The sequence below is a fragment of the Mandrillus leucophaeus genome, unplaced genomic scaffold, assembly GCF_000951045.1.
Source record: "Mandrillus leucophaeus isolate KB7577 unplaced genomic scaffold, Mleu.le_1.0 Scaffold40, whole genome shotgun sequence".
NCBI classification, from domain to species: Eukaryota; Metazoa; Chordata; class Mammalia; order Primates; family Cercopithecidae; genus Mandrillus; species Mandrillus leucophaeus.
The window spans coordinates 2,570,295-2,594,378 of NW_012104254.1; the positions used below are offsets into that span (position 1 = coordinate 2,570,295).

The following is a 24,084-nucleotide window of genomic DNA, read 5'->3' on the forward strand; positions in this document are numbered from 1 at the left end:
AAAAAAAAAAAAAAAAACCTTTTAAAAAAAAAAGCCAAACTGATGCCATGACTCATGGGTGTGAATTCCAACTCTACCATTTATTACTAACTTTATGACCCTGGACAAGGTATTTTTTGTGTCTCTATTTCCTCATCTGTAAACTGGGAATAATAACCTTCATGGTGTTTTGTCTTTGTTGTTAGGTTTTTATTTTATAATCATAAACTTAACCATTCAATCTAGCTAGATGTAGAAGGGAATAAGGAAAATATGGAACCCAAAGTACTACAGTGAGAGCGAAAAGATTATGGGATACTACAAACAAGTGGAGTGGAAGGTTGCTCTCCTGAGCTACAGAAGGAATAGTCTAGTAGTTAACACGAAATTCAAATTTATTAGAGTTGTCCACAGTTGGCAATGGTGATCTTCTTGTTGATCTTGCCATTCTTGGACCCAAAGCACTCCATGGCTTCCATGACAGTCATACCCTCTCTCTCACCTTTCCTAAGACCACATGCCTACTATCTAAGCCTTCAGTCTTCGCACTACAGATAAAAAATTGGAAACCATTTGTGTTGGGTCCACCATTTGCCATAGGCAAGATGCCAGGACCTGCATGCTTCAGGATGAAGTTCTCATCAGATTTTTCCCCATAGATGGTCATGCCACCAGTGCCATTGTGGCATGAAGTCACCACTCTGCCATATAAACCCCGAAATAATTCTGTGAAAGCTAGAACTCTTAAACCAAGTCCTTTCTCTCCAGTGCTCAGGACACAAAAGTTTTCTGCTGTCTTTAGAACTTTGCCTGCAAACAGCCCAAAGGAGATGCGGAGCTCCTACTTGACAGCTATGTGGGAGAACATGGAGCTGATAATGGCTGACGGCAGGCGCCTCCAGATAGTAGCAGTGTCTGCAAAGCCATACTATTTTTATAAAGATTAAATGAGATAAAATTTCCTGGTACATAAAAATAAAGTATAAAAGTACTATTATTCTAGCCATTTTTAAGAAATCATTTTTTACATCTGTCTCTAGAGCATCCCTGGTTTTATACAACATAAACTATGAGAAAATTGGAAAAGGACACAACATACAATCCTTAATGTTTACATAAAAATTCCTGTTAATACTTATGTGAAAACTATCTTCCCTTCCCCGCAAAGGAATAAAAGAGCATTATTAAAATGTTCTTGTCTCAAAAAAATTAGGTTCCTCAACCTTTTCCTTTATCAAATGTAAATCATAGCTGCTCTGATGAAATGTTTTTAAATTAAGTCTCTATATAAAGAACGTTCTTAAATGTCAAATCTGCACCAAGATTTAATTACCTTAAAACCATCCATATCTTCTAAGTGCATGCTTGTTAAGAACGTTTATTCCCATTATCTGCTTCACCATGTATCTAGCAAGGGAATCGTGGGAGTATGTAACACAAATTACTTGCCTTAGAAAAGACACTGTTTATTCCACATGTGTAAACTTCAGTGAATGACTTTCAGAAAAATCAAAAGAAAGTAAATGTAATATCCATACAGTTGTTTAAGCTTTATTTTTATATGCATGCATGTTTCAAGGAAACAAAAATTTCAAGATACAGAATATGACATATCAGATGAAATAATTCAGATTTTAATGTACACACAAATAACAATATAAAGCACATATATAAGATACATTATATAATTTGTTTTGAGGTTTCAAAAAGCAGTAATTTGGTTTTAAAATTCTGACATCAATATCTAACATTCAAGTAAAACATCTTTCAAAAGTTAAGACTTCTGAGACTAACACATAACTCTATGACAGCCTGCCTTTACCACGATCTTCAAAATAGTGCTGTTCAATTCTCCTACAGAAAGCAAGGAGGTTGCTATAGTTTTTCACCTTCTCAGAAAGTTCATCATTTGTCAACTGTGTAGTAAGAATGGTGTACAGATGGCCAAATACCAGTGCATCAAGTTCAGTAGGCCTAAAGGTAGAAACGGGAGTAATGTGAGTAAGTAGCATTTAACTTTTACAATAGAAAACACAGTTGGCCCTCTTCACCCACAGGTCCCATATTCGCAGGTTCAACCAACCTCAGATCCAAAATATTTTAAACGATTAGAAATAACAACACAGGCCAAGCATGGTGGCTCATGCCTGTAATCCCAGCACTTTGGGAGGCTGAGGTGGGTAGACTGTCTGAACTCAGGAATTCACAACCAGCCTGAACAACATGGCAAAAACCTCATCTCTACAAAAAATACAAAACTTAGCCAGGCATGGTGGTGCTTGGCTATAGTCCTAGCTACTCAGGAGGCTGGGGTGGTAGGATGGCTTACGCCCAGGAGGTGGAGGTTGCAGTAAGCTGAGATCACACTACTGCATATCATTTAGATTGTGTGTATTGGGTACTATAAGTAATCTAGAGATGATTTAAAATATACGGGAGGATGTACATAGATTACAAGCAGACACTGTACCATTTTTTCTTTCTTTCTCAATACATTAAATTTACATAAGCAATTATGCCATTTTATATAAAGAGACTTGAACTCTGCAGATTTTAGTATCTGTGTGGGTCCTGGAACAAATGTCCTGTAGATACACGAAAGACCCCCGTGGATATGTTTTTAAAAATCATTTTATTCATCAATTTAAAAGAAAAAAGCCACATAAGAAACAAATCCTACCACAACTTGACATAACTTTACTTGGAGTTTCTGCTATATGAAAAAAAATATGATTTGCTAGTTGTGTGACTTGCTTTCTTTAGTAACAACATTTAAGTGTGTTAAAATAATATAGATGTAATGATCATATTCATTTAATTCGTTACTTTTGTCACTAAATAAATACAGCAGATCTCCAATGTGCCAGAAACTATACCAAATGTGAGGCATAAAAATAAGAAAAATACTCTACGACATGTACATGAAACATAAATTATAAAGTTGTTTTAATAAATACAATTTAAGTATTTTAATAGATGCATAAACAAAGTGCTGTCAAAGCACAAAGGATTTCGCTGTGATGACAGGACCAAAAAAATGATACCCAATCACAAATCAGTAACAAGATACAACTTTAATTTTACCACTTTTAAAGTAACTTAGATTTCTGAAGGAGATAAAATCGTAAGGATGGCTTCAACATAAAAATTTCTAGGGTTTTTTTTCTCATTAATTATATATTACTAACAACAAAATGAAATCTATCCCACTACTAATGATCTATAAATGGGGCATCACCAATTTACATTATATTAAAATAATTACTAATGCAATATTACTAAAACAAGAAAATGTCATAATTACGAGCTAATTATTACTCTGAGTCCCATAGTGATAAAGGTTTTGAGAAAACATGTGCTAGCCTACATAAACGTGTGTTGCGGGAAGTCAGGGACCCCGAACGGAGGGACTGGCTGAAGCCGAGGCAGAAGAACATAAATTGTGAAGATTTCATGGACATTTATGGGTTCCCTAAATTAATACTTTTATAATATCTTACGCCTGTGTTTACTGCAATCTCTGAACATAAATTGTGAAGATTCCATGGACACTTATCACTTCCCCAATCAATACCCTTGTGATTTCCTATGCCTGTCTTTACTTTAATCTCTTAATCCCATCATCTTCGTAAACTGAGGAAGATGTATGTTGCCTCAGGACCCTGTGATGATTGCATTAACTGCACAAATTGTTTGCAGAGCATGTGTGTTTGAACAATATGAAATCTAGGCACCTTGAAAAAAGAAGAAGATAACAGCAATGTTCAGGGAACAACGGAGATAAAACTTTGGACTCTGACTGCCGGTGAGCTAGATGGAACACAGCCACATTTCTCTTCTTTCAAAGGCAAATAGGAGAAATAATCGCTGAATTCTTTTTCTCAGCAAGGAACATCCCTGAGAAAGAGAATGCGCCCTGAGGGTAGGCCTATAAACGGCCCCCTGGGGGCGGCTGTCTTTTACGGTGGAAGCCGCAGGGATGAAATAAGCCCTGGTCTCCTGTAGCGCTCCCAGGCTTATTAGGAAGAGGAAATTCCCGCCTAATAAATTTTGGTCAGACAGGTTGTCTGCTCTCAAACTCCTGATAAGATGTTATCAATGACAATGCATGCCGAAACTTCATTAGCAATTTTAATTTTGCCCCTTCCTGTGGTCCTGTGATCTGGCCCTGCCTCCATTTGCTTTATGGTATTTTATTACCTTGTGAAGCATGAGATCTCTGTGACCCACACCCTATTCGTGCACTCCCTCCCCTTTTGAAAATCACTAATAAAAACTTGCTGGTTTTACGGCTCAGGGAGCATCACGGAACCTGCCGACATGTGATATCTCCCCCGGACACTCAGCTTTAAAATTTCTCTCTCATACTCTTTCTGTTTATTTCTTAGACCAGCCAAGACACTTAGGGAAACAGAAAAGAACCCACGTTAAATATCAAGGGTGGGGTTTCCCCCGATAAACGTGAAAATATGTTGCAGTAATCTGGTTTGGCAGAATAAATTTGGGGGTTGGTAAAAATCTAAATTTGAACCCCCATACTGTCACTAGCTATGTGGCCTTGATTGCTATTGATAAGTAATATCCTAGAGATGCACAGCTTTAAATACCATCTTGATGCCACTGACTCCTAAATATTTATTTCTGGTCTTAGTGTCTCCCCTGAGCTCTGGATTCATACATCCAAATGCCTACATAACGTCTCCACTTCAATGTGGAATATCTGTGGAGCAGGATGTGGAGCCTCTTGACTAAGATGTGTGGGATATTTTATTTTCTCAATAGCAGTAATTTACAGTATCTCAAACCTGCTTGTCCCCCAAACTTCCCAAAATAAAGGCACCACTATCCAACCAGCTGTTCAGGCCAAAAATCTAGGGGCTACTCTTGAGTCCTTTCTTTCACCCTCCTATATCCATTAGCAAGTCTGGTGAGACACTACCTCCAAAATATGCCCTGAATACCACCACTTACTTATTCATTATGATCTCACAGTGTAACCTACCATCATCTGTCACCTAGACCACTGAGATAGCCTCCTAAAGTGTCTTACTGCTTCTACTCATTCTCCATACCATAGTCAGAATGACTAACGTCAGCAGATCATACAAACTCCAAGCACAAAATATTCAAATGGATTTCTGTTCTACTTATACTAAAATGCCAAACTCCTTACACTAAGCACACAGAGCCTTGATAATCTGGCCTCTGCCTACCTCTTTAGCCTCATATCCTACCATTCATAGCACACAACCCAAACTGGCCCTGCTTCTTGCATTTGAACCTAACAAACTCAAGCCAGTTAGGGAGCCTTGACTACAACTATTCCTGCTGCCTAAAATACTCTTCCTCTGACTTTACACTGGCTCCTTATTTTTTAGAATAAGGTTTAAATGGCACATCTTAAAGTCTCCTCAGACCACCCAAACTGAAGTAGACATATAGTCACTCTTTATCATGTGGTCCTTTTTTAATGCTACATTTGGTAATTAATACCATATAATTTTTTTTTCTTATTGTGCATCTCCTCTATCAGAAAGTCCTATAGAGAAAGGACCTCACCTACTTGGTTCCTGCTGTATCCCCAATACCTAGAACAATTCCTTGCACAAAGCAAGTTCTCAATAAATTTGTGTTGAATGAACCAATAAAAAGGTGACACACTTCTCATACCATATTATAACTGTGTTCACTTAACTGTTTCCCTCACTACACTCCAAGCTATTTAAAGGCAATGATGCATGTATGTTTATATTCCCAGTTCTTAGCACAGTGTCTAAGGAACTGAAATAGCACTTGCTGAATAAATACATGGATTAAAAAAGAAAGCATCTTAAGATGTGTGGAATATTTTATTTTCTCAATAGCAGTGACTTACATTCTTTGAAAGCCTTCCACTCTTTTGACACATTCATGAAGTGTTAATCAAAGTCAAATGTACAATCTGTGGCCATGTTTAAATGGGTAGCCAACAGTACAGTTTTTTTAAAAAAGTATCTCAAGGTCCTTAGACTCAACAGCACCATAATCTTACCAGCACAGGGAAGAATCAATAATGAATAGATGCCTGCAAAAAACCAAGGATGCAGAGTGGATAAATGTGGAGCTGAGCTGAGGTACCTGGTGAGAATAATACAAACACCAACTCTTCCACATGCCTAAACATATTTCTTAGGAGGTACATCTTATCTTACCAATTAAGAACTTATTTTCCTAATCCTTGTTTACTGCCAGCTACCCTATGCTTCTTGTACTAGAGCCTAAAAAAGGTGAATATATTCCCTGATGCAACTTCCAGTAATATAGATGGGCACCCTTTATCAATAAATGAACGCTCTGAAAGAGTTCAACTATCAATGTATGCTCAAATGACAGTGCTCCAGAAGTACCCCTGAAGTGGCCAAAATGTTATTTGCTGCAAATATATATCCACGTAACTCCAGAGGTACTGAATTATATATGGGCATGAGCATATAAAAATTGATGTGATTTTACATAAAGATAGCAACTTTTTGGCAAGTTACTTTAGAAAATGGCCATACTGCCCAAGGTAATTTATAGATTCAATGCCATCCCCATTAAGCTACCAAAGACTTTCTTCACAGAATTGGAAAAAACGGCTTTAAAGTTCATATGGAACCAAAAAAGATCCTACACTGCCAAGACAATCCTAAGCAAAAAGAACAAAGATGGAGGCATCATGCTACCTGACTTCAAACTATACTACAAGACTACAGTAACCAAAACAGCATGGTACTGGTATCAAACAGAAATATAGACCAATGGAACAGAACAGAGGCCTCAGAAATAATACCACACATCTACAGCCATCTGATCTTTGACAAACCTGACAAAAACAAGAAATAGGGAAAGGATTCCCTATTTAATAAATGGTGCTGGGAAAATTGGCTAGCCATAAGTAGAAAGCTAAAACTGGATCCTTGCCTTACTCCTTATACGAAAATTAATTCAAGATGGATTAGAGACTTAAATGTTAGACCTAAAACCATAAAAACCCTAGAAGAAAACCTAGGTAATACCATTCAGGACATAGGCATGGGCAAGGACTTCATGTCTAAAACACCAAAAGCAACGACAGCAAAAGCCAAAATTGACAAATGGGATCTAATTAAACTAAAGAGCTTCTGCACAGCAAAAGAAACTACCATCAGAGTGAACAGGCAACCTACAGAATGGGAGAAAATTTTTGCAATCTACTCATCTGACAAAGGGATAATAACTAGAACCTACAAAGAACTCAAACAAATTTACAAGAAAAAAACAAACAACCCCATCAAAAAGTGGGCAAAGGATATGAACAGATACTTCTCAAAAGAAGACATTCATACAGCCAACAGACACATGAAAAAATGCTCATCATCACTCGCCATCACAGAAATGCAACTCAACACCACAATGAGATACCATCTCACACCAGTTAGAATGGCAATCATTAAAAATCAGGAAATAACAGGTGCTGGAGAGGATGTGGAGAAATAGGAACACTTTTACACTGTTGGTGGGACTGTAAACTAGTTAACCATTGTGGAAAACAGTGTGGCGATTCCTCAAGGATATAGAACTAGAAATACCATTTGACCCAGCCATCCCATTACTGGGGATATACCCAAAGGATTATAAGTCATGCTGCTATAAAGACATATGCACACATACTGTTTACTGTGGCACTATTCACAATAGCAAAGACTTGGAATCAACCCAAATGTCCATCAGTGACAGACTGGATTAAGAAAATGTGGCACATACACACCATGGAATACTATGCAGCCATAAAAAAGAATGAGTTCATGTCCTTTGTGGAGACATGGATGCAGCTGGAAACCGTCATTCTCAGAAAACTATTGCAAGAACAGATAACCAAATACCATATGTTCTCACTCATAGGTGGGAAATGAACAATGAGATCACCTGGACACAGGAAGGGGAACATCACACACCGGGTCCTATTGTGGGGAGGGGGTAGAGGGGAGAGATAGCATTAGGAGATATACCTAATGTAAATGACGAGCTGATGGGTGCAGCACACCAACATGGCACATGTATACATATGTAACAAACCTGCACGTTGTGCACATGTACCCTAGAACTTAAAGTATAATAATAAAAAAAAACACAAAGAATATCAATAAAAGTATAACTCAATAGATTAAACCAAAGCACATATAATTGTGTGTTACTTAACAGGAATACATTCTGAGAAATGCACTGTTTGGCAATTTTCTTGCTGTGTGAACATCAGAGTCTACTCACACAAACCTAGATGGTGCTATACACCTACACTATATGGTACAGCCTATTGCTCCTAGGCTACAAACCTGTACAGAACATTTCCATACTGAATACTGCAGGCAACTGTAACACAGTGATAACGTGTATTTATGGTACACAAATACTTGTGTATTTAAACATATCTAAACATAGGAAAGGTATAGTAAAATAGAAAAGGTATAGTAAAAATATATTACAATCTTAAGGGACCATCTTCATATATTTGGTCCATCACAGACTGAAAGGTTGCCATACAGGGCATAACTGTATATATCCACAAACACTTAACCTTTAAAGCATATTTTTTGTAATTTTTCCGAATTTGAGCAACTCTTTATACTGACTCTGACATATATAAATTATTGATTCCAACAAGTCTTTCTTTTTAAAAAGTACAATTAATATTTTAGTTGATAGGTGACAGTTATACAACTGTATGCCTTTGTTAAAATTCATAGAACTACACACATAAAAGTGCCAATTTTACTAGATGTAAATTACACATCAATAAACATGACTTAATAAAAAGAGAAGTAACAAATTCAGAAAAATATTTCCAACTCATATGGAAGACAAGAACAAAAAAATATTTTATCCAGTATTTCTACTGAACTGTTTAATCAAGTCAAGATCTTCATATATCTCCAATTTTAATTATCTTGCTATATCATGTGAAAACATTAACTTTCCACCATTCTGCTTACCAAATAGTTTGTGATTATAATTCAAATACAGATAGCAATTCCCCACCTGTGAGCTCTAAGATGTTTCATATATTATTGGATTTATCTTTATAGACTTTTTATTAGAAAAATATTCCAGGGTGACAAATATATTTCTAAGGTCCTAAGAAATCTGATGCCTTCTTATATTATTATTCTTTCCACATTCATGTTGGTTATCTACTGTTTTGTCATTTGAATATCAAAATAAAAACAGTAAAATTCAACATTTTCCTAACATTTTCCATTTAAGATTTTTCTGGCACTCATCTTTTTTGCTTTGCTTATTCATTATTTCACATTTATTTCTGATACCTTCAAAGTACCATCTAGTTTCAAAAGCATTAATTTTGTCTAGGTGTTTCCTAATTGTTCTTTCCCATTATTAACTTTCCATCTCTTTAAAGTACTAGAAATGATCTACATATCTTTTCTTTACATCCCAATCACTTATCTTTAGGGCTGTCACTCAAGTTTTGTAAATCAAGCCCCTTGCTTTTTGGCCTCTTTTCCCAATTACTATTCTTTCTGTAAGATCTCTCTTAACTACCCTTCTCCTTTTCTGTCATCAAGTACAGGTATTTGGTTTCTTTCATGAGTCCTCCCAACATCCCCAGTGGTTGAGCTAGAAGGAAAGTTAATTCTAATTTTAGGGGATTAATTCTAATTGTAGGGGGTTAATTCTAATTTTAGGACTGGAGTATACCTAGAGAAATTAGAGTAACTCAGAGATATGTCAGAGCCAAGAATAGAATTCAGACCCTCTGTCTTGCAGTATAATGCTATGTATCCTGACTTAAGCCACAGCTCTATTCAGCATAGTTATCTCACAAAGTAATGACTCCTGCTACAGATAAAGGAATGAGAAAAATGTTGGCGCAGAAAGTGAAATACCAGTTACTTTTTTCTAAATGTACTTTATTTGCATTTTAATATTAATTAAATGATTGAATAAAATTAAAAATTAAATCTCTTCTATCTTTAATCTTATTTTTAGGGAAAATGTTTATCTAAGTATCATGTAAAGGAAAATTATGTCAAAACTGTACATCATAGCATCAGTTAAATAGTTCCGCAAAAGCAAGCCTTTGGTGTTTGAACTGTTGTAAGTTTTCATCACAAGATTAAATGTAATTGTGCCCTTATGAAGAAAAATGATATCTTGATGTTTCCACTGAGTCACATGCCAAACTCTGGTTACTGACACAATGACAATGAGTTTGAGAAGAAAAGTAAGTTAGATCTATTCTCCTGGCTTCCTCTAAACACAGAGTGCGTAACAAAACTAAAATAGAATAACGTATTTCAATAAAACACACTCCTTCTGAGCTTTTCAATTCCTAAGAATTCCTGTGTCAGAAAGAAAAGAAACCACATAATACTGACATTTGGATACATTTCTCTTGTGCTAGGGACTGAAAAATAGAATCTGCATAGCAAATATCACTAGAAATAGGAACAGAGTCCTAGAAGCTTTACCTACTAGAATTTCACGGTTTGAATTCTGTGACTTTTCTGCTTCAAAGAGCAACAGACCCTAGATTTTATTTTAATATCAATTATATATAGTATATATTACTTGTGTTATAGATTAATATAACTTAAATTTCCAAACTATCATCATAGTCATTTTTACTACAAATGTTATCTTTACCCAAATATGTTTGATATGGTTATAGAAGAGGAATGCTTATGATGATATAACACATAATAGCAAATAAAGCCTTTTAGAAATTATTAATCTAAAAATCAAATAATTTTTATAAAAATGCCAAGAAAAGGTTAGACTTTCTAGGGAAAGTTTTAAGATTAAAATGCTTTAAGCCCATCATACACTGGATCACAGGACAGCTGATTTTGATATATTAAAATTATAATTTTTTAACAAAGGAAAATTCATTCTTTGCCTTCATTAGATTCTTTTCAAAACTGCAAAAGTAAATCTGTCAATGAAACATTATTCAACTTACATACATACACATATATTTAACCTACCTCCTTTATATTAATTTCTGTGTTTTACAAATATTTTCATTAACATTTAAAAGTTCATAATAGTGCTTGTCCATCAAACAATATTTTTTAATATTTAGTTTTATTGACTCTTCTAGTCCTCCAGGTATCACTCTACATAGAAAACTACAGTTACATTAATAGTAATTTACTTTTCTTCATGTTTAATAGTACTTTACAAGTTTAGAATTTTGTTAAGATTTTGTAGTTCCATATATAGCACCTTGAACTACCTCATTAAAACCTTATCATACAATGATTGATTTACATGACTGCCTTTAAGAGAAATTCTTAATAAGGACCATATTTTAGAAATCTTAAGTCTCCTAGAGCCTAGCACTGTGCCTGAGAGTAAAGAAGTGTCACAAAAATATTTGAGTACAAAAATTATAAAAATAGCTAAATCTCTTCTTGAAAAAGCAATTCTTTTATGAAAAAAAGAAATTTGCAACCTAACAGTACAGAAAATTAACTTTAAAAAAGTAAAATTTCTTACTGCTTATTGAAGAAATATGGTTGTGTTCCCAGTCTTTGAGAGAGAGCTTGACAGCATTGGTCTACATCCTCTAAGACCTAACACAGGCAATGAACCCCAAAGAAAAGTATATCAGTTAGCAAAACAATAAAAAACATAACTTGTATCACAGTTTATAACAAAAATATAAATTTAGGTTAACCTTTTATAATATATTTTAATAAGACTATAGACCACATACATACATAATACTTTCTATATAAGAAATAGGAAGAAAATTTCAGTGAATTTCCTTCAAACTACAAGTACATTTAAGTTACTTATAAGGATTTTGTCAAGAACAAAAGTGTCTTCCTGAATCCATATATTCAAATGGCTTTGCATATACTGAAAAATCTGCTTAATAAAGGTAACACCATTGACCCACCATGAGTAAAAGCATTTGAGTTGTTTTCCCACTAGTGGAGATAGATTTTTATTTATTCTATCCCTATTCATTTACTGAAACCCCCTTGTGGCCAATGGCACACATCAGTGAGATGGTTGGCTAGTATTAAGGGTAGCCTTGGAAAAGACGGGCATTAATTAACTTAATGATGCCTGTGGACAAGATTAAGTATTTTTAAGTTTTGCTACTTTAGTAGCAAAAATACAGACAGATAGATAGATAGATGCAGATAAATATAGATATATTAAGTACTGTGTTTAACAGGGCTTTTTTTTTTTTTAAAGCCCGATGCTGCAGATCTATAGTTACATAAAAGGTATCCACATGTATTGCTCAAAAAAAAAAAAAAAAAAAAAAAACCCTCAGGTTATACAGTAGCAGGCATAATGATCCCATTTGAGAAAATGTTACTAAGAAACATCTAGAAGAAGGCTCTCCAAATAGTTAAGGGTGGCAATTTCTAGGTGATGAGATTTCAGGCAAGTTTCACTGCTTTTTTACACATATCTGCATTGTATTGTTTGCTTTACATGAAGCATGTACGAATTTTTAGAAATAAAATTACTTCATGTTAGTGAAAATAACAGCAAATGGTTTTCTTGCAAATCTTACATTAAAAAAAAAAGTTTTTTTTGAAGGAGTACCAATATAAAGAATGATTCTTTTAATGCACAAAAGTTGAGGGTTTTGTCAACTTCAACCTGAACTGACCTGGTCCAGAGTCTTCTTTCCCCATCCAATAGCTTTCATCTTACGCTTGACTTCCCACTGTTTCTGATAGGCCAAAATGTGATTCAGAGGCCAAGGGTAAGGAGATCCATACCTAGCATGAGTGATCTAAAGCAAAAAGATTTTGTAAAAAAGGTGATCCTTCCTAAAAACAATGCCCGTTTTTACAAATAGAATTCTAAAAGAAATATATTTTCAAAGAACATAGAGCAATCTGAAAAAAATACATAGCTTGCAATCTAAAAAATTAAAATTTTAAGCCATTCTCTTTAAAAATATATAAACTTCTATGTACTTTGCAACCCGTTATATCAAACAATGACACACAGCTTCCCTAAAATGTATGTGCAAGCAAAATTAAAGTAAGTGAAAAACTGTATCACTAATGGTATAAACCACAATGTTTCATTTATGAGCAGGGACTTGCGATTCTGAGCAAAAGTGTTTTCTCATTAAATTTTAATTAAGATAAATGTTACAGAACCACTCACCTCCCCTACTGTGGCTTCATCACACCACTGAAGATACAGCTAGGAACAAAAGAACAGTCACTAAACTTTAGGATACCAAAGAGGAAAATGATAAAGAAAGTAATTTTTTGCCAAGGCAATTTTTTATAAGCTAATTTCATAAGTCACATACGTAGGGGTTTGTTTTCCTTAGCTGCTATCCAGAATTATTAAATGTAATGATGGTACGATATAAAAACATTTTTTATTCACACAGTACGTGTCTAAACACCATTAAAGTGTTTTACAGATATTATTTAAGTAAATTTCAAAAGGCCAAAGTAAAATAATGAGTAGGCAAGAATCACCCCTTTTTATAAACACAAAAACTAGAACTGAAAATGTCAGGTAACTTGTTCAAAGGTAATAATCAAATAATTTAGGTAGCCATCTCAGCTCTAGAATTACTTGACTATTTTCCCATTTCTCAATAACTTTAACCCATTAGAAAGATTATATTTTATGACAATGAGAGAAAAAGCTTATTTTCAAGCCATATCATCTAGTATTTTACCTCTGCAGTCAACAGCATATTGTTGACTAATTCCATGTAAGCTTTCATTTCTGCTTTTTGGACTTCACCCAGCCCATCACTAAGAGAATGGCCCTAAAGGGAATTTAAAAAAATTTAAAAGACCATCATATTAAATATACAAAAACTTTCAGTTATCTTACTAACAAATAATATAACATGCAACTATACCATGAATTAAACTTCCAAAATGCCCCCTAAAAATTATGTTATATAAAAGCATATTTAACACTCTGCTATCACCACAAAATATTAGTATGTACTTATTTGTCATTATACAAACGTATCTTTCAATAGAGAAAATTACATTATCAACTACTTCGCAAAAGAAGAAAACAGAATGGTCAGCAAACCTTGTTTAAGAGATTAATTGACCTTATTAGAATTAAAGGAAATACCAAAAGACTGACATGTGCTGTTTATAAAGTGGTCAAAGATGAAAAAAATACTGTTAGTAAACATATGGGGAAAAAACTTCACTCATTTTAAAATTCTAATACACTATAGTAACTAGGAGATACATAAAATGGTATAATCGTTAGTTCAATCTGGCAATCTATTACAAGATTTAAAAAGTACATAACCTACGACATCCTAATACCACTCTTAGGAATTTATTCTAAGGTAACAATACCATTCTTAGGAATTTATACAAAGATGTACATACAAGAAAATTTATCTTAGTACTCTGTAAAAACAAAAAATTGGCCATGACCTAAATGCCCATCAATAAACTTGAGTAAATAAAATTCTAATTTATCTAATATGGGGGGGGGTGTTAAAGGAAAAAAAAAATATATATATATATATATACACACACACACAATACAGTAGAATACTATACACCAATGTGAAAGGATGATATATATCTACAGCTGTTAATATGGAAGAATTTCCAAACATATTTATGATTTTAAAAGGTATGTTGCAAAATAATACATACTAGTATGATCTAGGTTTTTCTAGATATGCAAAAAGAAAAGTCTGGAATGATTTTTCAGAAACACTAATGGGAGTTGTTCCTTAATAACTATTAAAATCTAAACTGAATAAATGAAAAGCAGCATCATTCAAATGGATAAATACATTCAACTTCGAACATCTCCTGTATCTCCCTTTTCAAAGGTCAGCCAGACACTTCAAAACCTAATAGTTTTTCATTTCTGACCACGGTTCTCATAAGCATAAGTTAGAAAATTATCTACCATTTTGTAAAGATCAAACCATCTCTTTTGACTAGATATTAAAATTACATACCTTTAATAAATTTGACATTAATAAAGAAAAATAAAGCTACCTCTTTCGCCATTATATCATGAAAAAATACTAACTTACGCTTCAGAAATATTTTCCAGTAGTTTGCATTGGCATTTTATAAAACTAGGTTGAAATCAATGTAAATGTTAAGACATATTAAAGAATGATGAATGACTTAGTAACTGTGATCAAATACATTTAATATCTTTTTATTACCTTGGCTTTAACAAATTGGACTATTGGACCAAGTTCTGATACTACTTGATTTCCCACATGAATAAAAGGTACTTTACCTGTTGAGAGAAAAAAAAGTATTTATAAAAATACTTCCAGTATGTTAAAGTTTGTGATAATTAAAGAAAAATTAACACAAAACTCAGATATTTATAAACAGGGATCATAAAACTGTAACTTCTGAAAATTTTTGTCAGATGTGTATATTAAATTCTGTAAGTTTTTAAACTGATTACTAACCAACTTTAGAAAAAAGAACAGGTAAATTCATTTCTAGAGTTCTCACTTAGATATAATAACAGATCACATAACATTCTCTTTTCAGAGCCAACACGAACATACCACCATACAGCAGCAAACACTAATTATCCAAATTACATGAACCAAGCCAGGACATTGGCACATGACCACTAATATATTTCAAAGAAATTTAGCTAAGCTTTCTTTTGAGAGTGCAGTGAATCAATCTATATTGTAAACTACATTTAAAAAATCTTTTTATATCTTTTATGTCTTTGATACTGAGATCAACATTTTAAGCAAGTAATTGTACAGTAATCTCTTTGACTGAAAATAGCGAGAATTAAAAGAATTAACAATCTTTGAAGGCATGCTAGTTGGTGGGTTGTAATACAGAGTAATGTTCCCAACATGTGGGAAAAAATAATAGTATGTTTATAAAAACTAGCTTCTATAGACAAATGTCACATTAAAAAAGAAATATTTCACTTTAACAAATACTAATACTTGATGGAATTATTAGAGATGAGAGAACAAAATAATCTCCAAATAGCAAGAAGGGTCTACTCCAAATGCTAAAGAATGAAACCTGCTGTCAGACCTAGTTCAAACAGAGTTCACACTACCAGCAGGCTTCTTCCTGTTCCTTTTCAATAGATTCACTCCTCTCTGGCTCAGTCAGCCTGGGGGTAATGGATGAAGTACACAGGCCTAACAAAAGCTTCAACTGCATCCATAGGACAACATGCATTACAAAGAGAAGGCAGGCCTTTTGGAACACAACTCAATAGATGTATTGAGAAGATATTTCCCTGTTGCCAATTCTGCATTCCTTCCTTCTACTGCTTTATAAATCTTGCCAAAAAAAAAAAAAAATTATCTGGTTAAGCATTAGGCCATATTGTTTTCTTAACTTGGGATAAAATCTTTGTAACTACTATACTACGAGAATTATTACAGGTCCCCTGAGATCAAATGATCTGAGAATGAAAACTACTTAGTACCTAGACTAAAGAGTATTTGGGGGTATAATATTTTTAGAGCAAAGCATATTCCTCATTTTTAATGACCAGTTTCAGGTTCTTGGAAAACAGGGTATGTATTTTATTTTTCTTAAAAATACACTGAGTACTGTCAATTCTGAAGCAAAAAGAAGTGTGGATAGTCAACTGAGTATTCATCTTATATATCTCTAAATATAGAGATATATAAAAACAAAGACAACAAATTAGAATTGAATAATGTTTCCTGTCACTAGCCTGCTTAATGAAAATGGAGCCAATGTTATATCCTTATTATTGCAGGTATTAGGCAAAAACACAGTAAGACAGTTATTTTCTGGTACCAATCAAAGGTCATATAAGAAAAGTGAGGGCTTTGTTTACCGTCTTAGACAGAATAATCACTTCTAAAATTTCTATTCTAAAGAAAGCAAGAATATGTTGCCAAACAAGTTGGCAGATTCAAAGAATGCAAGAAATAGGACCTTGGATGTCATCTAATCCGACTACCTTATATTACAGATAAAGTCACTGAGGCTCAGAGAAGTGAAATTTCTCAAGGAAATAGTTAATATGTGACAAAGTCACAGAGGGATTAGTTGAAGATTTCCTACCTCTTTAGGAAATAAGAGTTTAAGTCAACTGGTCTTCTGACTATTCCATGCTCTCTGCTTTAAAAATCTGCCACAAGATCAAAGAAGCAAATACAATAAAAAACATTTCCCTGATCACCTCAAATCATTAAATGAAAGAGAATACCAGTCTGAAATATAAAATTTAAACATCTTAGTAGAAAGTGCCATTTTCATCTACCTATAGGCGACTCCTATGAAAGAACGTATATTTTTGTATGTCTCTAAAACATTTATCTGTCTTTCGCACAGTCTAATAAAAAGAAAATACATTATCTACTTAAGTGACAGTAAGTATAGTAATTTTAGGAAACAGGTGGATAAACTATATGATTTCTCACTTGCCAAAGATCTGAACTTTAGTATTAGATTACTAACCTTTTTACATAAATATACAAACTCTTTTTGTATGACTACATAGAGGAAAAGGATGCACAGAACACAATATAACTTATTTCACCAGAATTCTGTAGTTCCTAAAATCTGTGTATAAAACCAACACAAAATGAGTCAATCAATGCCCTCCAAGAATCTAAAATATGTTTACATTTACAAGCCTAGAAATTATTTTATGGAAGTGTTTTCTAAATGTATATTCATAAACCTCTAAAACCAGGTATTTATATAAAAGAATATTCAGTATGTACAGAAGGGGTGTCTTCATACCTTTTAACAATTTCTGCCACCCTTAAAAACTTAAGGTGGAAAAAAAAAAGTTTAACACAAGTCACTCCTAAATTATCATACCAAAATGAAAAATGTTTCCCTAAAAAGCAATGTTACACACTTATACCAATCAGTTATCCTTAATAATTTATTCAAAAAGGAGTAATTCTACTTATTGCTCCAACAAAACCATAATTACAATAATCATCCATAATTACATATAACATTTATTTATCAGCTTTGTAGCACATTTTTACATTAAAAATTCTTTTAATCATTTATTTAAAACTACTTTAATCTACTGACATAAAGATAATACTGATTTTTTAAAATAGGAAAGCTAATGCATCTCAAAACCTGTTAAAATTAAGCATTAAAAAAAACCCTAGAAACCAAAAACATTCAGTGATGACTTCAAGATCTAATGACAAATTAATTTGTCTACAATCTCTCTTCTTCCACCTGTATTACGGGAGAATATAATTTAGACGTGTTGAATAATAAATGGATTCATTATGACTAAAATTTGTTTTCTCAACAGGAAAGTCTTATGTACATTAAGACTAGGGAAATCTGAGATCATGTATTTCCTTAACATTTACTATTTAAAATAATTCCCTTACTATTAAAACCATTTCCACAAGTCAGTAACCATCTCTGATCACAGTTGAAATGAATAGATATGCCAACCCCAAGATTGTCAAATTTGCAATTGTTACTTTCTAAAACCATGGAAAGATTCTTCAAAGGGTAAACAAAAAAATCAGACATTTTAACATGTAGATACAAACTGGACTATCACTATAATTTTATCACTCCATAATATTAACAGAGAAGAAAAAAAAAACACACTTACCAGATGGAGACATATATTCTGCATTTGCCCTACAAACTACTTTGATAGGCAAGTTACACATTTGCAAAAAGGCCTGTAAATCAAGATACATACAATAAGCCCAGTAAAAGCATATGCATAATTGAACAGAAATTTGTATGCATTTCTTTTCTAAACTGAATAGTTTCATACTACAAAACTCTATTAGAAAACAATGAACCAATTGAAAGTGAAGGATTTGTTTTCCAAACAAAAAAAAATGTCATTTCACTATTTAAAAATCAGTATGATTTAGACATCAGTAAATATATGAAACTTAAAGTATGTATGTATACCTAAGGAATAAAATGTAAATTATCCACATTTATGTTACTGTATTAGTTTATGTAAACCAGCGATACTACATATTGCCTTAATTTTCTTAAGTAGATGACTAAAGTCCAAATTTTATAAGCTATTAATTGCTTCATTCCACTATTTTCTATAGGATCATCATCTTCCTCATTTTAGAGTAAAACTCAAAATACTATCTCTGCTACCTCAAAGTTCTCTCCAGTAATACACTATATTCCAACAGGTAGCTTCTGTGCTCACTAATTCACTTTTTAAAGACTTAAATTGTTTATCTTTGTTCATAGTTACAAAAATGTTATAAGCAATTTAAATGTCTAATAATAAGGGTATGGGGTAAATCATTATAGTAAATCCAAACTATGGAATGCTATATAACCAATTTAAAAACTCATGCTTTAGAAAAATTTTTACCACAAGAAAAAATGTGCTGTAGAAAAATTTTTACAAGAAAAAATGTACACATTATAATATTAAGTAAAAAAAAATGCAAAACTCTATTACTAGATCACACTAATTAATTTTTAAATGTTTTTAAGACACCAGTGAACTCTGCCAAGCCCACTGTTTTTTACAATACTCAACGTTCACTCCCCTTGTTCTCTCTTCTATGACTCCTTGGCTTCTTTTTCTCTATTCACAAAATTTACTATGTTATTTCTATAAAATCATTCAGTTATTCAATTGGGAAGTCATAAGTTGCAATGGTTCTAATTACCACATACAGATTGGAAGACAAACCTTTTATCTATTTTGAAATTGAAAGTACTATAAATAGATGTCAAAAGTAAGATAAGATAAATTAATAAATTAACAAGGATATTATTTATCATTTTACTCACAGAGATTTCTCATAGGTTTATTATAGTTCCTTCCTCAGCTCTAGATTAGAAATAAATATTAAGACTCTTGTTAAGTGTTAAGGGTACAATACAGTGATTAATATCTTCTACAAAGAACTCCTTTTACCCAAAAGTATGTCAATTCTCTTCTGTTTTCTCAAAACTCCAGTCCTTTAGAGATGCCTGCCTCCAAAAATAAATCCCACATGAGTCTGATTCCCCTCCTAATTACATCTTCTGATTCTTACATTGCTCTGTAACTTACGTATGCATGTCTGATCTCCCCAAGTAAATGGAATCTCTTAGAAAACCAAGCGGGAGATTTTTAATTTTTTTTTTGCAATTCTGTTCTCCTCCCCACAGTCTCCCTCATTTTCCCACAATTAACCTTTCATAGTGCACTACTTAAAATAAGCAATACTGTTTACTGATTGAGCCATTCAAAGCTCCCAAGAGCTTATCATGGCAGAGGCTGTTATTCCTGCCACATATGTTCTCCCCTTTCCCTACAGTGGTAGAAACTACATCTGCAAACAAGGCTGCCTAAAATAAAAACTTATTTTCCGGGCTCCCTTATAACTGGGTATGGCCAAATGGACTAAAAGTTCTGGACAACTGCTGGGAAGTTTCTTTAAAAGGGGAAAATACCTCCTCTTTTTCCTCCCTGTTGACTAGAATGTAAAAAGGATGGCTATAGCTATAGCAGCCAAACAGAACCAGGAAGTAGCAGTTGAGTGTTGGAAATGGTAGAGCAACGAGAGTAAAGGGGCCTAGGTTCCTGATAATTATGTAGTCACCAAACCTGGATTACCCATGTTTGTACGAGAAGTGAACTATCTTTTTAAGCTGCCACTAGATTGGGTTTCTGTCACTCACTGCCAAACCTCATCTTAATTAATTCACCTACAGTCATGATTTCTAAGTTTAAACACCATCCTGCCCCACCAGAAGTTGATTCTTCTGTGTCTAAGTGGAAACTAAGAGTCCTCTAAAACCTATAACCAGTGATTCCAATTCATAGCGATAATAGTGAGCTTCCGGACTGACCCACAAAGATAGGGTAGGGTGGTGATTCTCAAACTTCAGCATGCATCAAAATCATGTCAAAGCATGGCTTGTAAGGAAAGAATTAGAGAAAATGAACATAAACAGTTCTTTCAAAAAGCCTGGATCAGAAAAAAAGAAAGAAGGGAGGAGAAGGGTTCTATTACATATTACATATGAAGAAGAGTGGAGCTTATTAAAACACAAAGAAAAAAAATAATGGAGATAGGCTGAAATTACATAAAACAAGTGAAATAACTGATATACAAGATCCATGTGGCCAGGAGTAGTGGCTCACACCTATAATCTCAGCACTTTTGGGGAGGCCAAGGCAAAAGGATCACCTGAGGCCAGGAGTTCAAGACCAGCTTAGAAAACATAGGGAGAATCCATTCCTACAAAAAAGTTTAAAAAATTGGCTGGGCATGGTGGTGTACACCTTTAGTCTCAGTTACTCAAGAGGCTGAGGTGGGAGGATTGCTTGAACCTGGGAGGTCAAGGCTGCAGTAAGCCATGATCACACCACTGCACTCCAGCCTGTGCAATACAATGAGACCCTGTCCTTAGCTGGAGAGATCTGTTTTTGTCAGAATAAGAAACTTTTTCCACTGTAATGCAAGAGGTAGTGGGGAACCAGTGATGATGACTGCAAGCTGATACGAAAGAACAAGAATGTGAGTGCTCATATTTTATGAAATGGAAGGAGAAATCATTTGCTGAGAATGAGAAACTAAGAAGGGATTCAGGCCTTCAGTAGAACAAAAAAAGAGTTTGAAATAACTGTTTAATATATCTTCTCAAAGGCCTGAATAATATTCAACTGTTAACAATAATAATACTGTATAAAATAGTAAATATAGTATATTTTGCTAAACTACATGCATAGTGGTAACTATGCTAATTAATATTCCAAAAATATTGTATTTCACTTAAAATAAAAGAATTGTAATGTTCTGCAATCAAACCTATGCTTCTTTTTTTTGAGACAGAATTTCACTCTGTCGCCCAGGCTGGAGTGTAGTTGCACAATCTTAGCTCAATGCAACCTTCAACTCCCAAAACCCATGCTTCTTGGTCCCATGCTTTTTACTTTTTTATAAAAACTAACTGACAATTTTACCAATTAAATGACACTCAACTTACTACAGACCTCAACTGGTAACATAATTCTAGTTAACCAATTAATCTGCAGTTCACAAAAAGGTTTGATGTCACAAAGCATTTTCATCCAAACTTTAAAAATGCAAAAACAGGCCAGTCCCAGTGCTTCCAGAGGCCGAGGAGGGAGGATTCCTTGAGGCTGAGAGTTCAAGACCAGTCTGGGAACCATAGTGAGAGTTTCTCTCTACAAAAATTTTTTTTAATTAGCAGCACAGGCCGGGCGCAGTGGCTTATGCCTATAATTCCGGGAGGCCGAGGCGGGAGGATCATGAGGTCAGGAGTTTGAGACCAGCCTGGCCAACATGGTGAAACCCTGACTCTACTAACAATACAAAAATTAGCCAGGCGTGCATGCCTATAGTCCCAGCTACTCAGAAGGTTGAGGCAGGAGAATCACTGGAACCCGGGAGGCAGAGGTTGCAGTGACCTGAGGTCGTACCACTGCACTCCAGCCTGGGTGACAGAGCAAGACTCCGTCTCAAAACAAAACAAACAAAACAAAACAAACAAACAAAAAAAATTAGCAGCACTGTGGTGGCAGGCACCTATAGTCCCAGCTACTTGTGGAAGCTATGGTAGGAGGATAGCTTGAGCCCAATAATTCAAGGTGAGCTATGATCATGCAAAAAAAAAAAAAAAAGCAAAACCAAAACATTACCATGACTATTTTCAATAATATAAAAACTTTAAAACAATAGCAAGGTTTGGTTCAAACAGTATTTCCCCTTTCTCTTGAAAGATGGAAGAAAACACTGGAGAGGCTCACTTTCACCTTCCGCTTTGACTTTCAATATCTTATCAGCACACAAAAATACTCCAAATAACTGGCATGGCACACTCACCTAAACATATCCTCTTTTCAATTCAGAAATAGCAATCTGCATATTTTTATTCTTATGGAAGTCAAAGAAAAATGTATTTCAAATTATAATAATGAATAATGAATTTGGAACAACTCAGCTAACTCTTATTCCTGCGTTGAATACTTTATTCCAAACTAATTTAAATGAATAACAGCATAAAATAATTTGAATAAAACACTTAGCACATCCTATTAGAGTAACGTTTTATAACTATGCTGTCCAATATGGCAGCCACTAGTCACATGTGGCGCCTTAATTGTTTGAATAAAATTTTAAATTCAGTTCCCTAGTCACACTAGCCACATTTCCAGTGCTCAACAGGCACATGTGGCTAGTGGCTACTGTATTTATTGAACAGTCCAGATTCAGAACACTTCCATCATCACAGTGTGATGTGATGATGTCTATCAGATAGCATGGATATATAACAACAGTAATCAGTACATAAAGGAGACCTTAGCAAGAGAAGCTGACATCATCTGAAAGTGATTATACCAAACATATTTTTAAAAAGCTGCATGATAGCACAGAGTCCAAAAATCCTGCAAGTGATACAATCAACTTTTGATGATGGTGACACATTAAATACCGTATTTCCAATTTCTGAGAGAATATAAAGATTACTCATTTGCTGAGCAACTCAAATTGTTAAAATGATGAGGCAAATGTATTAATATGTGAAAACTAAGAACTGAAGAATGCATTAAAACTGCACCCATATTTTATATATAGTGAGTACCTGGTAGGAAATTTCTTAAATGCACACATATGTATATGCACACAGAACATAACTGCCTGTATCTGATTTCTAAGACCCTGAAATTTAATCAGCTTGATGTAGTTTCGACATATTGAATACATTAATTCATAACATCTAAAAATTCACTTGAAAGGGTAGGATGTCAAGGGCAGGGTTTTTTACTTTAAAAAAATTGAAAGAAAAAAAAACTATTACCAGATCATCAATAACTGGTTAAATATGAAGGACTAAACTTACACATTTATCTCTGCAATCTTTAAAAAAACTCTATTAAAATAACAATGAAGAAACAGAAAAGGTATACACCCAGAAAAACATAAAGAATAGCAGAGGAGACAAAAGCAGACCAAAGATGTCAACCCATTTTTCTAAGATGGAAGGCAGACTTAGCAGGGCAGAGGAAGCTGAAACCTAAGAATTTGCACAGTAGAAAATCAATACATTTGCATCACAGAAACTAGGAAGATTCCAAAATTGGAAGCACCAAGTAACACAGAAGGCAGAG

At 33.9% G+C, this 24,084-nt stretch overlaps 1 protein-coding gene and 1 pseudogene across 3 annotated transcripts in view; both read right to left on the bottom strand.

Moving 5' to 3' along the window:
- Positions 1 to 377: 377 nt before the first annotated feature.
- On the bottom strand, positions 378 to 1,342 carry LOC105548092 (annotated as a pseudogene).
- A 117-nt stretch (positions 1,343 to 1,459) lies between these two features.
- MTX2 (metaxin 2) overlaps positions 1,460 to 24,084 on the bottom strand; it is a 68,981-nt gene continuing 46,356 nt past the window's right edge. The window contains exons 4-10 of one of the 3 annotated variants that reach the window (XM_011991848.1): positions 18,580 to 18,652; positions 15,167 to 15,243; positions 13,676 to 13,768; positions 13,144 to 13,182; positions 12,635 to 12,760; positions 11,497 to 11,573; positions 1,460 to 1,953 (exon numbers count right to left, since the gene is read on the bottom strand). In XM_011991848.1, the coding sequence (XP_011847238.1) occupies positions 1,782 to 1,953; positions 11,497 to 11,573; positions 12,635 to 12,760; positions 13,144 to 13,182; positions 13,676 to 13,768; positions 15,167 to 15,243; positions 18,580 to 18,652 (657 nt within the window). In that variant the 3' untranslated portion in view covers positions 1,460 to 1,781. The remainder of the gene's footprint in view (positions 1,954 to 11,496; positions 11,574 to 12,634; positions 12,761 to 13,143; positions 13,183 to 13,675; positions 13,769 to 15,166; positions 15,244 to 18,579; positions 18,653 to 24,084) is intronic. The other 2 variants (XM_011991850.1, XM_011991849.1) reach the window with 2 other exon arrangements.